Source organism: Dendropsophus ebraccatus, chromosome 4 (genome assembly GCF_027789765.1).
Source record: "Dendropsophus ebraccatus isolate aDenEbr1 chromosome 4, aDenEbr1.pat, whole genome shotgun sequence".
Taxonomy (NCBI): domain Eukaryota; kingdom Metazoa; phylum Chordata; class Amphibia; order Anura; family Hylidae; genus Dendropsophus; species Dendropsophus ebraccatus.
This window is the reverse complement of record NC_091457.1, coordinates 120,144,066-120,163,206: the sequence shown is the minus strand read 5'-3', so window position 1 is coordinate 120,163,206 and position 19,141 is coordinate 120,144,066. Positions and strand designations below refer to the sequence as shown.

At 40.8% G+C, this 19,141-nt stretch overlaps 1 protein-coding gene across 1 annotated transcript; it reads right to left on the bottom strand.

Annotated features, from left to right (window-relative positions):
* Positions 1–1,697: 1,697 nt before the first annotated feature.
* On the bottom strand, positions 1,698–13,031 carry LMOD3 (leiomodin 3). The gene is made up of 3 exons (XM_069966910.1): positions 12,496–13,031; positions 4,672–6,240; positions 1,698–3,739 (listed from the first exon to the last, which is right to left on the bottom strand). Exons 1-3 carry the CDS (start codon positions 12,784–12,786, stop codon positions 3,713–3,715), a joined length of 1,887 nt encoding a protein of 628 aa, XP_069823011.1. The 5' UTR covers positions 12,787–13,031; the 3' UTR covers positions 1,698–3,712.
* Positions 13,032–19,141: the final 6,110 nt, after the last annotated feature.

Below are 19,141 nucleotides of genomic sequence, written 5' to 3'. Positions count from 1 at the left end.
TTTTTTTAAAGGGCACCTATAGCCAACCCCCTAAGATATTACTACTGTTAAATAGCATAGGGTGCCGTGGTTACTTCTTTTTAAGTTTGATACAACCTCCCATCCCCAAGATATCTGGGTTTATAGTTTGTCTTGACAATTTAGCCAATAGTCAGATGGGTATGAACTTGATTTTAACAATAGTAGTCGAATGGGCGTGATTATATAGTAAGGTGTAAACGCCTGATACACACCTCTGACTGTATAATCACACCCATCATATATTAATATACATTCCTATTAGAATTAAGTTCACGCCCATCTGACCATTAGCTGAAATGTCAAATTATAATCTGAAAATCTGCTGCTTATCCAACCAGTAGGTCGGAATTTAAAGATTAGGGACTGCATTTCCTAGGAAAGCAGATGGGTGTAATAGGCCATACTGTATGTAGCTGTTTGTATTGAGGTTGTAACACCAGGCCCCCCTTCCTTATTCTTAAGGATAGAGACATGACTTTTGATTGGTTGGAATGTTTGTGCTGAAGCCTCCAGTGAATGCTAGAACAAGTGGAGAGAGGTGTTTGACTAAGGGCTTCATTCCTCATCTTTCTCCACACTGCAGGAGACAGGCTCCATGTACTCTGTTATAGAAGCCATCTCCTGCAGCGAGCAGAGAAAAGTAGAGATAAGCAAACATTTCAAAAGTTTGATTCGGCAGGTTCGCTGAGCTTACATGTAAAGTTCGGGTTCATCTGAACCTTAAACAAACTGCACTAAAACAGCTACACAATTGCATGGGTGCCCCCCTGGCGTCCTCCTTCTCCGGTGTCCCTTGCAGCTGCTAAAATCCCGTTTATCCAATCACTGACTGAGACGACTCAACCAAAGATTAGCTGAGCGGGCTGTCACTGTTGTCTCGCGAATGACAACCTGCTCAGCCAATCACTGGCCACGGTGCTGACTTGTCTCAGTCAGTGATTGGCTGAACGGGCTGGAGACCTGGAGGAGGACACCCAGGGAGGGCGGTCAGGTGAGAAAACTATTATTTTAGTTTTTTAGATGTGCGGTTGCAATCTTTGTGAACTTCTTCTGAGCTTTGCAAAAGTAAATGAATTTTCGTTTAGTTCGCGCATTTCTAGAGAGAAGCTTATCGAGCACTTTTCCCTGCTCATTTTAGTATTCAGTAGAGGTCTAAGCATCCAGATCCCAACCGATTAAAACATTTCATATATCTTTGTCAAATGTTTGTCTAAAATGATAATAAAACGAAGTATGGTCCGAACCTGCCGAGGTTCGGGTTCCTATGAACCCAAACGCTAGGCATCAGATTTCCGCTGTCTGGCCACTCCGTGCAGCGGGTGGATACAGCGGGAGGACCGCCTGGAAAACTGGGATACAGCCTATGGCTATGGCTGTATCCCAGTTTTCCAGGCGGTCCTCCCGCTGTATCCACCCTCTCCACGGAGGAGGAAGACAGCGGGAATCATTGCTGAGGTTCGGACCATCCCTAAATAAAACCTTAAGGCACTATAGATTCATATGTTCGGGAAAGCAGTAAATATGGCTGCCTGCATGAAGCCAATCTCAACTGTGTGTGATGAGGCAAATACATACTATTCTAAACCAAATTTTGGGACTTTCTAACCCTGCCTTTCTTAACTTAGGAACAGTGGAACAGCAGAATGTCCATTTTTAGGAATCACATTGTCTTCAGACACATTCAAATAACAATTTTATTACATCCTCTTTCTATTTAACAAAATGATATTTCTGTATAAACAGTAAATAGTATGGAGACAACTCAGACATTTTATCATTCACAATCGCTTAAAAAAACCTCTTCAGAATTCAACACACAAGTCATTCACTTTCGGAGTCTCTCAGAACTTCTGGAGATAATCTGCGTCTCGTCAGGTTTCACCTCCCCCTGCTTCCTGATGTTGTGGGGACGGTGGTGCTTGGTACCAAACGCGGAGTCATCTGTAAGGGTGTGTGACGTCTTCTTACATTCCTCACAGTTTTTGCTTTCTGGATTTATGGTCTGTTCTTCCTGCCAGTCTTGGGTTCTATGCACAATGATTACGGTAGAGTCCATATATATATATTCCAATATGGAACATGTACAGATTGCCTGCTGACCTGCTGTCCCTTTCATAAGGACATACAGATACGGGAGCAACTCCATGCTGGCAGATACTGTTTGGCAAAAGCTGGAGATTCACAAGTAGTGACTACTACTAAAAAGATTTCTTCCAGAATTTTCCCCCTTCCAATTTTTTTCTATTTTTCCTTATTAGTCACCCCCCTTTCCGTCCGGGGCATACGGTTGGTGTACACCACAGGGAAGTGGCAAATCTGCCAATTTTTTGGATCATAAACCAGAGACACACATCGATTTGACTTGTTTTGCAATTGCCAAAAAACCCATCTAGATAAGCCCAAATCCTTTTGGGGTAATATTTTCTACACAGGTCAAAGGTGGACTGACATGGTTGATAGAGGTTTTAAATACATCTTTATATTCAACAAATGGAGTGATCATTTACAAGCTTCTTTTGTGGTTACTTGTGTTTTCTTATCATATGAAAAGTATTTGGATATTCTGATACATTTAAATTCATAGAAACTGGGTGAGGAGCAAATAATGCTTATTCACATGACTGTATAAACCTCTCTGACTCAAGTATAAACCTGTGACTCAAATCCTGCTGACATCCTGTCTTTGATATAATGGTATTACCACAGGGTTTAGCTAGAAAAGAATTTCTTCATCCGTCCTTGACCTGTACTGTGAACGGTGACTCTTAAAGAACTAGAAAGCATGGCTTTTGTCCACAAGTAGTATATGGTATTGCGTTGTTTTTATTTAACATTCACCCTATCTTACTGTGTTTTTCCATATAACTTCTCCATACTTATATAGTTCTTATTCTTGTAGCCACTTAACTAGAGCAAATAGTGGCTACAAAGAGTCTTTATCTCTAGGGGTCTACTATGTTTGTTTCTTACACAGACAGTAAATGTGCAATACCTCCTTTCACCTGTGGTGGTGCTGCAGGAAAATAAAACTCTTACTGCCAGGATTCCCCCACAACTGGTTTTGGTCTAGTTATTTTCTACCTTTCCAGTCTTTTTTGGGGATTATGCATCAGATATGAGAGAGGAAGCTACAAGTTCTTGTTATGTGTTTGATAGTTTAACCATTAGTAGGCCATAACACTCACTATCCTAATTCATGTTGTCCAGACCAGCGCGCTTATTGACACGTCTTTTCTTGACCATCCCGCCATGTGTTTTTGTGTTTAGACAGAATGAGGCAAATTTATTAGTGTTACAATGGCATTCCGGCTGAGCACCATATTTATGAGCACCCCATAATTAATTTTTTCTAACACTTGCAAAGTTTTGGAAAGGTGAATGGCTATTAAATCATTGGCAGTGCAAATTAGTCACAATAAAAAAAATACAACGGGTGTATTTTTGGCTTGGTAAGAACCGTTGTAGATTAGAAGGAACACCCTATTGAGGGTATACTGCTCGGAGGTATACCAGTTGCAGAGAATATGCCCCAATGTGTCTGAATAGGATACATTAACATTTCATACATCTTACTCTTCTCTCTTAATGTTCTGTGTTGATCCCTTGAAACTAACAGAAGTCTCCCCATTGTCTTTAGAAGTTCGCCAATAGCAACATTTGAACAGTCTGTATGTGCGAGTCTTCTTCACTTTTATTCCAGCTCTTTGGGGAGTGGTACCTGGACAAAACATAATACAATAATTATTAAATGGTACTAGCTTGAGTTTTAAGATTGTTTTAGGTTTAAAAATTGGACCTGTGTTTTTCCGCTAGAATTTGCTCCAGTCTTTCCTATGAGCTGTGTGTGGTATTGTGGCATTGCAATTCATTTACATTGAACATAATAAAAGACATAACTAATGGAGTGGGGTGGTCTTATCTGGAGAAATAAGATCTGTTTATTTACATTTTTATGATCGCCTCAAATGGACACCTTCTTACTTTTTCTTTTAGTATTATTGTTGTTGATTTGTTTCTTGAATGGGAAAAAAACCCAGAAACTTTATAAATAGTCTTCCTTAAAAGTTTCCTACTATTTAGCTGCTAGTCTGAGAAAGCTGACATAAGTCAGATAGACTTTCTGTCCACTTAGGGGGACATTTATTAAGTCCGGCGTTTTCTGCGCTGGACTTAAAAATCCCCCCGCATCTCCGGCTCCACGGAGATTTATGTAGAGGCGGACTGCCTCTACATAAATCCCGTGCGAGCCGGTGCGCACGGCTGAAAACCTACGCCAGCTGAGGACTGGAGTAGGTTTTCGGCGCATCTTTAAAAAAAAAAAAAAGATAAATCGCGCGCCCCATCCACATATCCTAGGCATAAAGAACCAATGTTTAAATCCTGGAAACCCCTTTGCTTAAAGACATGAACGGAAACCTTGAAAAAAAAACAAAAAAACAACTGAGGTAATTAATCAAAACTGCTGCAAAGAGGCATCAACCAATCGAGGGACCTCGGTATAATATAAAGCAGAGTCTACTCCACTTTTGCTTTGTCCTAGTTTTTATAACTCTTTTTCTATGCAGTGGAAATTCTGCCCCTTCAATTTTTTTTTAACTTTATGTTTACAGAAAAAAAAATCTGGATATATACATGTTAATAGTTACTTACTGCTTTCAGATAAGCTACATTACTCTGGCGAATATCTTTTAAAAGCTCATCTCTTGGCGTCAACTGGACACGAGGAGGCGGACGATTCCTTGGCACAGGCTTCAGGGTTTTTATTACATCTTTAAGATTAGTTTTCTCTGACAGCTCTGAATTTTGAGACGCACTTGACTTCGGTCTTGCCCTCTTGAGTTGGATCATGTCTCGCAGACTAGCTTTATCTGCTTCTTCTCTTAATTTTTGGGCAGTGGATTTTGTTTGAAACTTTTTCAGTTTCACTTCTTGGAAAGGTGGAGGCTCAGAATTGCATTTGTTTTCCATGTTAAACTCCATCTTATTCTGTTTAGTTTTTCTAAGTGGTGGCACTGGAATTTTTGGTTCCTCTGGAATTGTTGGCATTCTTGAGTTGGATGTTGGTGGTGGCATCTTGGAGTTTGGAGCTGGCTGAGGTGGAGCTTGGTTCAACATAGCCCAAAGTTCTGGAGGGATTCCCATACCTAGACCGTTTTCCAACATGTTAATGAACTCTTCTTGTTCTTTCATCTGTTGCTGTTGTTGCTCCTCTTTCCTTTTTTGCCTTTGTTTATCTAAATTTCTACTTAGCAGATTAGTGACGACCATTCTTGGGCCTGGCAATTCAAAATGGTAACCCATTTTCAGCAGTGTGTTGTTGGCCTTCAGAAGTCTAGAAATTTCCATCTCTGCATGGTGACCCAACATATGTCTTTGATTGTGAAACCTTAGCTCAGTCAGGTACTCATTGAACTGAAGACATCTCATGATGGCCACAATTCCTTTTCCGGTAATGAAATTGGATTCAATATTTAAGGTGGTAATGCTCCTGTTTTCTCGTAACATATTGGCCAGTGTAAAGGCCACATTCTCATCGGCTCCTACATTTGCCATACTGAAAGTCTTTACATGTTTGTTTTTCTTTAAAGCATTGACAAAGTCCACCAGCATCTCCTTTGGGATATTTTCAATGTTGTTTAAATTGACTTCTTTCACATCCGGATTGTTCTCCCGGATGTTCTGCAATGTTCTGTCCAGGTTGGTTTGATTGCCAGAAGGCCTCGCACTCATCTTAATGAAGCTAGAGTCTAAGTTCAATTTTTTTGGTAAATTTAATTTATTAATTTTCCCAGGTGTTTTTTGCTCCTCATTTTTTTCAGTTGAATCTGGAGCCTCCTCATTGGTCGAACTCGTTTCATTGTTCTTCTCTTCTTGTGGCTCCTTTTCTATAATCTCCTCATTCTGTGGGGATGCTGGTTGACTTTCTTCAGTTTGCTCATTGTCCATCCTGTCTTCTGATTCTGTTTCTGATCTGACACTTTGGTTTGTTTCTGCTTCCTCATCTACTTCTTCTGTTGTCTCATTGTCTTCATCCGAAACTTCTTTTAAGGATTCAATATTATTTTCTTGTACTGGTTCTTCTGGTGGCTGCTCTTCTAGTTCTTCTGGTGGCTCTTCAGCTAATTCTTCTGGTGGCTGTTCAGCTAGTTCTTCTAATGGCTGTTCAGCTACTTGGTCACTGAACTTCTCCTCCTGCTCCTCTTCTCTGGCAGTTAATCTCTGATACAAAAAAAGTCATATTTATTATGAGTTTTTAAAAGTTGAATATAAATAAAAATAGAAATTTGTATGAAGAAAATCTATAGCCTGCACTATGTAGAGTGAAGAGGTAAAACATGGCTGCAATGGGTCCTTCAAAGCAAGAGATGACTCCTTTATAATAGAGGGAATTCCTATGCAAGGAACCCCTTTATAACATCCACAAGATCTGTCCTAGGTAGCATATATATATATACATATAGCATGTGAACTTAGCCTAAAAGTAATTCCCAAAACACAGGGCCCCTCACTGATCACAAGAATGGAGATTAATTGTGCCATGAGTGAATTAAATTTCATTTCTGAGCATTGTCAAATGCTGAACTCTGTTATATTAAGAAGTCCCAAAGACAGCAAATGGAGTAGTGGCTGACCATGTTCGCTATTGCCTTATTCACTTGGGGGACAACTGTTCTCCTTACTCATAATTGCTGGCGGTCTCTGCATTTGTACCCTCACCAATTAGCCAGTTATCCCCTATCCTGTAAATAGTGTATAGCATTTATTTTGAGATAACCCCTAAATTAAAAATAAAAAAACTGTCATCCATAATAATCATTAAACACCACTCCTTTTTTCACAATATTTTTGTGAAATTTTTTTTGCAGATGTATGTATTTAGCAAACTTGCCTCCTTCCATGATATGCCGCTCCTTCCTTTCCATTGTTGACAGCTCATTGCCTAAGTTACAGACCACCACTCTGCTCTAAAAGCAGTGGTCTGGTGGCATATATATATATATATACACTCACCGGCCACTTTATTAGGTACACCATGCTAGTAACGGGTGGTCTTCTGCTGCTGTAGCCCATCTGCCTCAAAGTTGGACGTACTGTGCGTTCAGAGATGCTCTTCTGCCTACCTTGGTTGTAACGGTTGGCTATTTGAGTCACTGTTGCCTTTCTATCAGCTGGAACCAGTCTGCCCATTCTCCTCTGACCTCTGGCATCAACAAGGCATTTCCGCCCACAGAATTGCCGCTCACTGGATATTTTTTCTTTTTCGGACCATTCTCTGTAAACCCTAGAGATGGTTGTGCGTGAAAATCGCAGTAGATCAGCAGTTTCTGAAATACTCAGACCAGCCCTTCTAGCACCAACAACCATGCCACGTTCAAAGGCAATCAACTCACCTTTCTTCCCCATACTGATGCTCGGTTTAAACTGCAGGAGATTGTCTTGACCATGTCTACATGCCTAAATGCACTGAGTTGCCGCCATGTGATTGGCTGATTAGAAATTAAGTGGTAACGTGCAGTTGGACAGGTGTACCTAATAAAGTGGCCGGTGAGTGTATATATATATATATATATATATATATATATATATATATATATATATATATACTTTAAGTGTAGATTTATATCTATAGCTATATTTAATATACACTTAAAGTGTCATCTTTCCTCACTTTTGCATGGGACCCGGCCCCTTTAACCCCTGCGCCGCCGCCAACCACCCGCAGCTTACAGCCCCAGCCCCCTTAAACCCCCGCACCGCCCGCACGCCCGATCGCCGGGGGTTAAGGGGGCCGGGGCTGTAAGCTGCGGGCGGCAGTGGCGCAGGCGTTAAAGGGGCCGGGTCCCATGCAGGCAGCGGATGGGACCCATTGACCTTCACAGTACAGGATCCGCAGCTGATTTCGCTGCAAACTCGCAGCATGAAAATCCGCTGCGGATCCTGTAGGTGTGAACGCACCCTTAATGATTTATTTTTGTTGTTATTATACCTATGCCCGATACCTTGACTGGGTGTAGTATGTTACTAGCAGTTATTGATGGGAGTCAATCAGACTCATTGCTCATTCACAGCTTATTTTTATAATAGATATGTCAACCAAAGCTTGTTTATGGTTTCCATCTGATTATTTTTATGCTAAATGAAGTAGCAATGAACCTAAATTTGGGGAAATACTAGGGCAAATGAACATCCTGAAGATTTTCCCTTGGTGAATGACGCCATTGTAATTCATAGACAGCTGGATAGGTCATGTGACCTGCTGCTATTCTGATAGTTCTGACTATACGCTCTCCTCAGATGCCATCTAACACATGTCATGTATTCCTGTACCAGAGACATAATGTGACCTCCATGGCTATAAGTCCCAACAAGAAACATGCATTACGGTATATGTAACATAAAATCTGCTGTAAGGCCAGCCATTGTAATTACCACCCAGCTTTCCAAATATAAAATCTGAAAAAAAAAAAACCTCTACAACCTATATTAATTTCTTATTATTTTCTTTGCCATTTGAAACCTTTATACGTTATCATATGTTACTAGTAATACCACTGGATTGAAGGAAAGCCATTACATCCATCAGTAAGAACCTGACTATGGAAAAGTATGACCTATTACTCAGGGTTCCCCCGACTGCTTAATGGAGACTTATCACGTTATCTTAGAGCATTAGAGCTGATTTCTGTTGGCTAGCACCCCCTACTGAAATACCAAATAAAAAAAACAGAATCGTCACGTCAAAATCTGGATCCTGTTCTTGTAATTCAATCAAAGTGGCATGGAAAAGTTCATGGAAAGCAGTGTCGTTGTTGGGTTTTGTTTTTGCCTCTTTACATAATGATGAGCAAAACATGAATTTAAAAATTTTGAGCATTTAGGGTGCCTTCACACCTACCGTATCGCAGCAGAAAATCCGCAGCAGATCCGCAGCAGATTTAACTAAATGAATGAACACAGCATCAAATCCGTACGTACAAATCTGCTGCGGATCCGCGGCGGATTTGACAGTGCGTTTTTAATGCTGTGTTCATTCATCTAGTCAAATCTCCTGCGGATCCGCAGCGGATTTTCTGCTGCGATACGGTAGGTGTGAAGGCACCCTTAAGGTCTATTTTTGTGATGATTATTAGTCTGTCTATTTAGGGGTTAAATAAAAAACAAGTATTTCCACCAACCATCTGGACAAAGTATCATCACCACCACTATCATAGTGTTTAGCTAGAAAAAGAGACAAGAATTGGCCATGTGTGCCAGTCTTTTCCGGTTTTCTGACTTCTGCAACTTATGCCAAGTTATAGGCTAGATAGTACAGAATGATTTAGGTGGTGGATAAATTCTATGCTTTGTATTTTTGCAGCTTTTATAGTATTCATACAGATCCTCTCAGTAAATATTACTGTGAAGTATTATTTTTTTTTTTTTTTTTTTTTATTTAAACTTTTTATTAATTTTCAAACTTTACAGAAATTTACATTAATAAGGCATATACCTTATACTCATGATACGAAGCAAACACAAAAACAATTATAAGCAATACACTAAGTCCCTCCCCCCCCCTCCCCGACATCTGATTCTCTATATTAGCCTATTATTTTATATATCACTAATTCTTAGTATATTTTACCTTAATTTTTATGTCTCTTATCCTAGCTTCTATTAGGGTAAAGCTGCAAATAGTACATGCACCATTTTTGCCAATGTTTATGGGATCTTATAATCCCATCCATTCCTACAGCTATTGCAGTTTCCATCTTATAATTGTGTTGTACCTTAGCTATAACCTCTAGTGTAGATGGAATTTCACTAGATTTCCATCTTCTAGCTATGCTGCTTCGTGCTGACATTAATACATGCAGCAATATTACCCTGTCTTGGGGTGGAATGTTCTCAGTTTTCATTGAAATCAATGCCAGACCTGGACCCCAATTTGGTTGGTAACCAAGTATACTTCGTATGAGGTCCTCTATTTGGGACCAGAACATCTTAATTAAATGGCATTCCCACCATATATGAAACAGAGTGCCATTACTCTCATGGCACCTCCAACATACCGGGGACATATTTGGAAAAATTTTTGCTAACTTATATGGTGTCCTATACCATCGGTATAATAATTTGCGGGATGCTTCTAGGTGTCCAATACAGTGTGATACTCTAGATGGAATACTATATACCGTGTCCCATTCATCCTGTGTAAATATATGACCTAGGTCCTCTTCCCATTTCTTTGTAAATGTAAATGATTTTCTTTGAGATGATAAAATTCTGTATGTTAGGGCGAGGCCCTTTTGACTTTCTTTTAAGTTGTATAGGAGTTCTTCATATTTTGTTGTTTTAAGATCAGATAATGAATTATTTAATTTGATCGTGTGAAGGCAGTGCCTCAGTTGAAGGTACTTATAGAAATCTTTATTGGAAATCCCATATCCATCAGCTATTTCTGAGAATGGTTTAAGACTAAGGCTATTGCCTACTGTGAAGTATTATTTAACCCCTAGACGACCCAGGGCGTATAGTTACGCCATGGAAGTCTGTCCCCAGACGACCTAGGGCGTAACTGTACGCCCTGGGTGTTTCTCCCGCTATGAAGCGTGCTCCGGAGCGGAGCGCGCTTCATAGCAGGTGGGGGCCGGCTGCAATCAGCAGCCGGGACCTCACCGGTAATGACACGCTGCAGCGATCGCGCTGCCGCGTGTCATTAACCCCTTAAACGCCGCGATCGCGGTGCGACCGCGGCGTTTAAGTGTAAGTGACAGGCGGAGTCCCCTGTCACTTACCGATCGGGACCCCCGCAGTGTGACTGCGGGGGTCCCGATCGGTAAAACGGACTGCAGGAGGTCTCTCACCTGCCTCCATGCGGTCCGATCGGCGATCTGCTACTCTAAGCCTGCACAGGCAGGCTCAATGAGCAGATCGCCGATAACACTGATCAATGCTATGCCTATGGCATAGCATTCATCAGTGTAGAAATCAAACTAATCTATGTAAAAGTCCCCCAAAGGGACTTCAAATGTGTAAAAAAAAAAAGTTAAAAACACTAACACACAACCCCAAAACCCCTCCCCCAATAAAAGTTGAAATCACCCCCCTTTCCCATTATATAAATAAAACATATAAAAATAAATAAATAGATAAACATATAATATACCGTAGCGTGCATAATTGTCCGATCTATTAAAATATAACAAGCGTCATTGCGAATGGTAAACGGCGTACACGAAAAGAGGGAAAAAAGTGCGCGGATTACCGATTTTATGTTACATTATATATATAAAAAAATTAATAAAAAGTGATCAAAACGTCCGATCTTCACAAATATGGTATTAATAAAAACTAGAGATCATGGCGGAAAAAATGACACCCCATACAGCCCCGTAGGTGAAAAAATAAAAACGTTATAAGCGTCACAATAGGCCCAATTTTATTTATAATTAATTGCCAAAAAAAAGGATTTCATTTAAAAAAAATATATAACATTAGAGAATCTGTGTAACCTGCATATGGTTGTGTTCAGACTGACCTATAGAATAATTGTATCATGTCGCTGTTACCATATAGTGCATTACGTGGACACAGGAACCCCCCAAACGTTACCATATTGCATTCTTTTTTGCGATTTCACCAATTTATATCTTCATAAATAATATATTTGGGATTTCATCATACATGTTATGGTAAAATGAATGACGCCATTACACAGTACAACTATTCCTGTAACAAATAAGCCCTTACATGGCCTGTAGATAAAAAAACTGAGAGTGCTAGAGCTGTTAGAAGGGGAGGAGGGAAAAACAGAAACACTAAGATCAAAATTTGCGCGGTCCACTGGGTCATTTTGGGCCTGGTCCTCAAAGGGTTAACATTCTGTTTATCTTTATTTATTTATTTTTTTAGTGTATGGCTTTCCAGAGACTTTTAGTCAGTTGATGATCATAGCAAAATTTGACCCCGAGAGTCCCAAAATTTTAGAATTGATTTTGGTAACCCCTGATTTTACTTGTGTGTCTCAGTCACCATAAAGCCTACCTTAACTAGAACTGTATCTGAAAGTGACAACCAGTATGGACACCCTGACAGCTCCAAAAAGTTTTACTACTCTGTTTCTCAGATTCCTAGACTGCATAATTACCCAGATAAATAGTGATACAGGAGTAAGGAAACTTGATGTTCTGAAATCTAGAAATCTCATTGACAACCTCTGTGAAAGCCGTCATGACAGAAATAAAACATGAGCTAGAGGGGGATGCAAGGGTTAATATGGAAAAGTATTTTTTGTTTTGTTTTTAAGGGAATATCTACTATATATATATATATATATATATGAAACATGCCATTATATAATTGCAACTTTCTGTTTCTTCTCGGATGCATATGGAGGAAAGGTTTGTCTGTCCGCTGGCATCATTTTTGCTTTAGCTCAATCCTAACACAGTTTTTTCCTTATTCAGTTCTATCATTTGAGCGAGCGTTTACCTCGGATGGCAGAAGTGTAACAGGAACTCTCTCCTCCTCCAGCATGCGCTGAGATTCCTTCTCCCAGTGCAAATAATCGATGAGCGATCTGTGGTCAAATTGCCCAGTCGGTGCTTTTTCCGTCTGGTCCTTTTGTATCATGCCCACTGGTAATTTCGGATCCGGTGCCAGTACCTCCATCTCACTCTGAAGCTCCCTAAGCTCTTCAGGAGACAAATTGGCCAAAATCTCATCTTCATCAATATCTGCAAACAGTTCATCCACATCTGAATCTTGGCTGTGCTGAGACATGGTTAATGGTACGATCCAAGCGAAGGCAATCACAGGCGACTATGGTGCAATGTGCTGTATCCTCTGAGAGGAACCCACCATGAGTGACTAAAGCGACAGTCCCTTCAGCTGAAGCCAGAGCTATATTAAGCTGTGGAAGACTTTGTAGAGAATTTATGACCATGCTGCCATGTTCTGTTTTCAGCAACTGGTGTCAGCTGTGCAAATGCTTTTGACATTTGAGTACAGCTGGTCCCCCCCTCATTGTGTAATATGTAGTGGTCAATTTCTGGAGGGTTCCAGGGACAGACCGGTTCATGTAGCTTAAAGCGCGGTCACCAGTGTGTCACCTTAAGTGAAGTTCCTTTCCTTTGAAATATGACAAGTTTCATTAGGGGCGTATGCAGGGTTTTGTCAAGGGGAGAAGTAAATGCCAGGAACATTGATGCCAGTACACACAAGGATGCACCTTTTCCATGCCATCAATTGTAGCTGCCATATCAGTGCCAGTCACTTACCATCTTAATAGATTCATCTAATTCCCCTCATGATTAGGCCATGTACCCACATAACAGTGCAAGAAAGCCTGTGTCCTTCTATTTTTCTATCATGTGTAAATACGTTATGGGGGGGGGGGACTTTATCAGGACTGCATATTAGTACATCTGTCTTAGCTAAATCCCCACCCCAATGCCTCATATCAGATTTATTAAAAGCAGCACGCCTCTAAGTAAATCCAGTGACTCTGAGGCTGCCGTGCGTCAGTGTCAGTAATCTATACAAGCTCTGGAGCTGGTGTAGATTTTTACTATGATTTACAACTGATTTACACCTTGCCCCCATGATTTGCACCTACACCTTGCCCCTCTGTCTTTCCATTAGGTGAACCAGTTTGATAAATCTCTCCCATTGACTTTTGCCCAAACCAGCTGATTCTTTTGCCTAAGTATTCCGGGTGCGGGGGTGATAAATCCCCCCAATACGTTGATCTGTAAATATACAAGCAGTCATTCCTAAAAGAAATAAAGTATAAACATAGTATATGACAGGATTAAAACTTTCTAATGCTTGGCTGTAGAACCTTTGGTAACAATAACAACCTCTAAATGTTTTTGGAGCTATCTGTGAGCTTTCTGCACCTGTCTGTTGGCGGCTTCTTCGGCTCTTCCTCTGCACTTCTATAAAACTCTTGGATGTTTGCAGGTTGCTTTTCCCAACAGCACATTTCATTTCTCTACAAAGATTTTCAGTTGGATTGAGATCAGGGATCATTGGTGATCAGTTTACAGCAGTCCGTTCTTTCCTTCCTGACCATTCTATGGATATGTTTGGGTCTTTATCCTGCTGCAGGACACACCTTTCTACACATCCTCTAATTTCATAACATGTTCAAGGCCCCTAATCCCAGAGGCAGCAAAGTAGCCATAAACCATTTAGAACATCTACATTTATCATAGGTAGAGTACACCTTCCTCTATAGGGTTTATTTCATTGTCTCTAAGCATAACATTGGTATGCATTGCCAAAGAGCTCTTAGGTTGGGAGGGGCTGCCTGGGAGGGGCACCCCAAAGGAGATAGTGGTGGTCTGCTGCCGCTGCTCCCATTACGCGGGGCGACGGCAGTAGATCGTTGCTATTGTTGTCATTCGTCTTTCAACATGTTCTCCACGTATTCTCACTTAAAACCCTTTATTTCACAAGATATTTTACATGGTGTGCTCAATATTCAGGGACACAAATAACGTTGACCATGACAATTAATTTAATATATTACTAAATAAATGTTTCTTAAACCACAGGGGGCTACACGACGTGTATAGAATTTTCTCTTTGGGGCCATGCTAGGTCCTTGTTGTGAAAACAACACAGGATTAGCAGAGAACAGCTGAGGGGTGGATAATGATGCAGATCTCAAATATAGTCTTTGCACCGTGTTGAAGTGTTAAATCCATCTGGAATTACGGAGAGCAGTATAAAGACGAGGGCCCAGGGACAAGATGTGTGCTAATGTGGCATATTTGACATTATGAACAATCTGCCTCTCTGACATGATACATTTCTTTAGATTCAATTATTCTTTATAATTTCTATTGCAGTCTATTTGGCTCGTGTTCTCTCTACATATTTTGTGCCACTCCTGACATTTATGACACTCAATGACACCAAAGGGTTATTGGCCCTCTTCGCTATTCTGTACGATAATTGTTTGGTGTAATAGCACATGTTGAAAAATCACAATAAGCCAACATGCACAACATCGGCTGATCGTGGTCTTTCAACATTAGCCGACACAGGCAGCAAGCAGAAAATGAGGAGGAGAACGCTGACCTGACCTGGTCTGCGCTCGCTTCCTCCTCAATATCATGCTATGTAATACGGCCTTTAGCGAGACCTAGTGGCACCAGTGGAGGCAAATAGCCTACTGGGCCCTACCTTTGTAAAATAGAGTAGTCAGATAGATGGCTATAGGATGTAAAAGTGCAATCCTGATCATTTTAATTCCATGGTACTGCAACTCTCTTCTTTTAAAGGTGAACAATTTAATGGAATAAACCCTATGTTACGGTGTGGCATAGTTGATGGCATAAAAATTTGTCTAAAAACCTAAACAACTGTATCATCTGTAATCCCATATTGGCAGCCATGTGGTCATTATGGCTAGCATTTTCAGGGCATTGTGGCTGGTATTTATAGGAGCCACTGAGGATGGGATATGTGTCTAAATCTTGGCTGAAATGTATGGGAAAGATGAAAGAAGAGCCATTTTATTCCTGGTCAATCCCTTTAAAACCTGCAGTGTGATATTTATCCTTTATTGAAAAATAAGATTACCATTTCTGTTGCTATCACCGATTCCACAGGCTACTTCTTACTGGGTGACATTATAAGAAATAGGAGCAGGCACCTGTTATGAAAACACATGATGCCTTCTCCCATGGGATTTACCCTGATATTGGAGACCAGTGCAGTTAAAGGCACAGACCTTCTGTGGGATTTGAGTGGGATTAGAATCATTATGCAGTAAGTGATAAGATGGTGCCATGAACTTTTAGACCTTGGCCGACATAAGCAATGGCTGTTTGTCTACAGTTCTGGGAACTAAATTTGGCATTGGGTCATGAAATACCTGGGATAGTTTGGCTGTGGATCATTTTTATTAATGTGCATGCAAAAATATGGAACATGGATGGGAAGAAAGGACAGGGGACATGAAGGAGATAAAAAAGAACAAACTTTGAAATCAAAAGTGGAGTTAACTCCCATTCTTTATCCTGTGTTAAAGGGGGTGTTTAAAATTTATGTAAATTATCCCCTCTTAATTCCTTTTTGCTCTTTCCAAACTTTCAGTCTGGACTGCAGTCTCAAATGGTTCGCACCTGGGGCTCCAAAAAGCTCTTTCAGTTCGCTGATTTGGTGGACCCCCTTACCCGTACTTTACTTTCGTTTGAGAGGTTAATGGACAGATTTGATCTCCCTTCCTCTGAACATTTTTCTTATATTCAGATACTCCACTTTATGATGTCCCACCTGGGTTCCCTCACAGTGTCCAAGCCATCCCCTTTTGAGCAGCTGGTAAGGGCGGGCACGTCTACTAAGGGGTTGATATCGGATATATACCAAATTCTACTGTCCCCGAGTGAGGGAGCCCAGGTCAGACATAAATACATGGACAGATGGGAATCCTTTCTGGGGAGGCAGCTTCCTCCGGAGTGCTGGGCTGCTGTGTGGGACAGGCCAGCGACCTCCTCCATCTGCACTACGTATAAGGAGTCCCATTACAAGTTATTGATGTTCTGGTACCATACTCCCGAGCTCCTACATAAATTAAATAACAGTATTTCCTCTCAATGCTAGCGTTGCCAGAGAGCGGTAGGTTCCCTCATTCATGTTTTCTGGGAATGTCCTCTTATACAAGGGTTCTGGAGGGGGGTCTGCTCCTTGTCCTCCACGGTACTTCAGACTGATATTCCTTTGGACCCGGCAATATGCCTCCTTAATTTGTTTCCAAAAAAGCTGGGGAAGAAACCTGCAAAGTTACTTCTAGTGATCCTGACTGCATCTAAGTCATTAATAGCTAGAGGGTGGAAACAAACTATTCCTCCCTCATTGAGTAATCTTAAGGCTAGGATTGCTGAGTTGAGGTCCCTGGAGAAATTGACAGCGTCTCTGAATAATAAGATGGCCCAGTTTGAGTCCATTTGGTCTCCTTGGGACTCATACAGTGTTTCAGATAGTGGAGCGTAGAGGCCTTGGGCTGACCCTGCCCCCCCCCCCTCCCCTTATTTCCCGATTGTTTTGTGTTGTTCTTTCTGTTCTGTTCTATGTGGTCTGCCTCTGAGTATTATGCTGGTTATGTGATGTTATGTTCCTTGGTTGGTGTATATCACTTGTTTTCCGTGTCTCTTTTGATACTTCATATCAAGCATGCTGAAACCGTTATATATAACTCTATGCTGACTTTTATTTTATGGTCAGACTGGTTAGTTTATTTGTCTGTGAAAATCCTTGTGAAAAAACTTGAATAAAAATTTACAATTTAAAAGAAAAAATTTATGTAAATTAAGCTTGCCTGGGTTTACCGGGTGCTGAATTCAGCCCTGCCACTGACAACATGGATAAGTGAGTAGCTAAGTCAGGGTAAGTCATGGCAGTATTAGTAATACTGATTTTATATACAGGATTTGCCAGCAAGTGAGACCTGATGAATTACAAGCAGCAATTGCATTAGCTGTCTGTAGTTTCTGCTGTTTTATTGCCACTGCTTGAGGTGCACTGAAAAGGGGCACACGGCCGGGTCACGGAACGTCCAGTCTCTGAAAAGATCATCCCGGCCGTACTGCAGTACCGGCTGGATGATCTTTGCAGCCACAGAGTTCTGATGTGGGTGCATCTGTTCGCGCCCGCATCAGAACTCTCCACAGCACACTATGTAGCATACGGCTGGAGCCGCTCGCTCCATAGTGTGCACTGACAGGGTTTTCTGCGCCCGCTATTCACTGAATAGCGGCTGCAGAAAACTGACATGTCAGTTTTCTACAGCGTCGGGAGGGATCCCGGCCGATTGCAACGGCCGTACTATTACAAAGAGATATGTTGTGTGAACATAGCCTAAAGGTCCTTTTACACGGAGCAATTATCGTTTAAAAATTCACTCAAAATCAAAACTGAACAATTATCTGTCTGTGTAATGCTACGTTTACACGGAACGATTATTGTTCGAATTTTCGCATAAACGATCGCATTTGAGCGATAATCGTACCGTGTAAACACAGCAAACGATCAAACGACGAGCGAGAAATCGTTCATTTTCATCTTTCAACATGTTCTTAAATTGTCGTTCGCTGAAAATTCGCAGAACGCTTTGTGTAAACAGTCTTTCAACGATTCACCCTGTGTGTGAGATGGGCTTAAGTGATCTTAAAACGATCGCAATAACGTTTTTTTCAAACGATATATTGTTCCGTCTAAACGTCAAAATCGTTAATCGTTCATTTGGCGAATTATCGCTCCGTGTAAACGCAGCATTATAACACCCAATGATCAAATGACCGAAAAATTTTATATTTTTATCTTTCAAAATGTTAAAAAATCCTTTGCAGATAAACATGTTGTGTGGGTTGTCCTGAGAAACAATTAGTGATGTAAAAATTATCGTTCATAACAGTAATCAGTGAATGTAATAACCTCAGAATTGTTCGATACAAAATTTTCAGTGTCATGTGATTTCAAATAAAATTGTGACCATTTGACCCCTAATTACAATGTGTTGTGTCTTTATTTTGTGTTGTTTGGTTTTATTAATTTTCCTTGCAAGTTGGTCCATCACACATTGCAGAGTCATAAAGACAGGCATCTGACCACCAAAGAAATACCTCCTTCTGTCTATCTTTGTCAGAGGTCCCGCTGATATTGCTCAGTGAGCTCACCATCAAAGCTGAAATCTCAGGAAAGGATGGGTGCAATTCACTTCTATACCAGTTCCCGGCTGTTTAGGACTCATCACACCTTTATCTTTACATGTGTATGTATGATATATGATACCGAAACTACCAGAGAGAGCCAAGTAGAGCACTCAGCTCTTTCCAACAGCTCCATAAGAATGAATTGACCTACACCCAGACTACACCTTTATTCAGTTTGTTACTTAGCTTTTCCAGAACCATGAATGGTAAATTTGTCTAACTGTGTGGATTTAGAATTTTGCAGTTTTAGCATAACACGGTCAATTTTTAAATTACAGCTTCCCATAAATTCTTACCCAAGTTTTTCTGGCTCTTAGATACCAAATCTAGTTAGTTATTCTATAATATGAGAATTGGGGACCTAAGCAGATATGGCAGCCTGGGCAAGCTGGATAATAACCTCTGTGACTGAT

What these genes read in the sequence shown, in the direction of transcription:
- LMOD3 (XM_069966910.1), bottom strand. Translation starts at nt 12,786, where the DNA reads ATGTCTCAGCACAGCCAAGATTCAGATGTGGATGAACTGTTTGCAGAT. An exon ending in TTACACTTCTGCCATCCGAG is followed by an intron (nt 6,241 to 12,495) that starts GTAAACGCTCGC and finishes TTTTTGTATCAG; the next exon opens with AGATTAACTGCCAGAGAAGA. An exon ending in ATGTAGCTTATCTGAAAGCA is followed by an intron (nt 3,740 to 4,671) that starts GTAAGTAACTAT and finishes TGTTTTGTCCAG; the next exon opens with GTACCACTCCCCAAAGAGCT.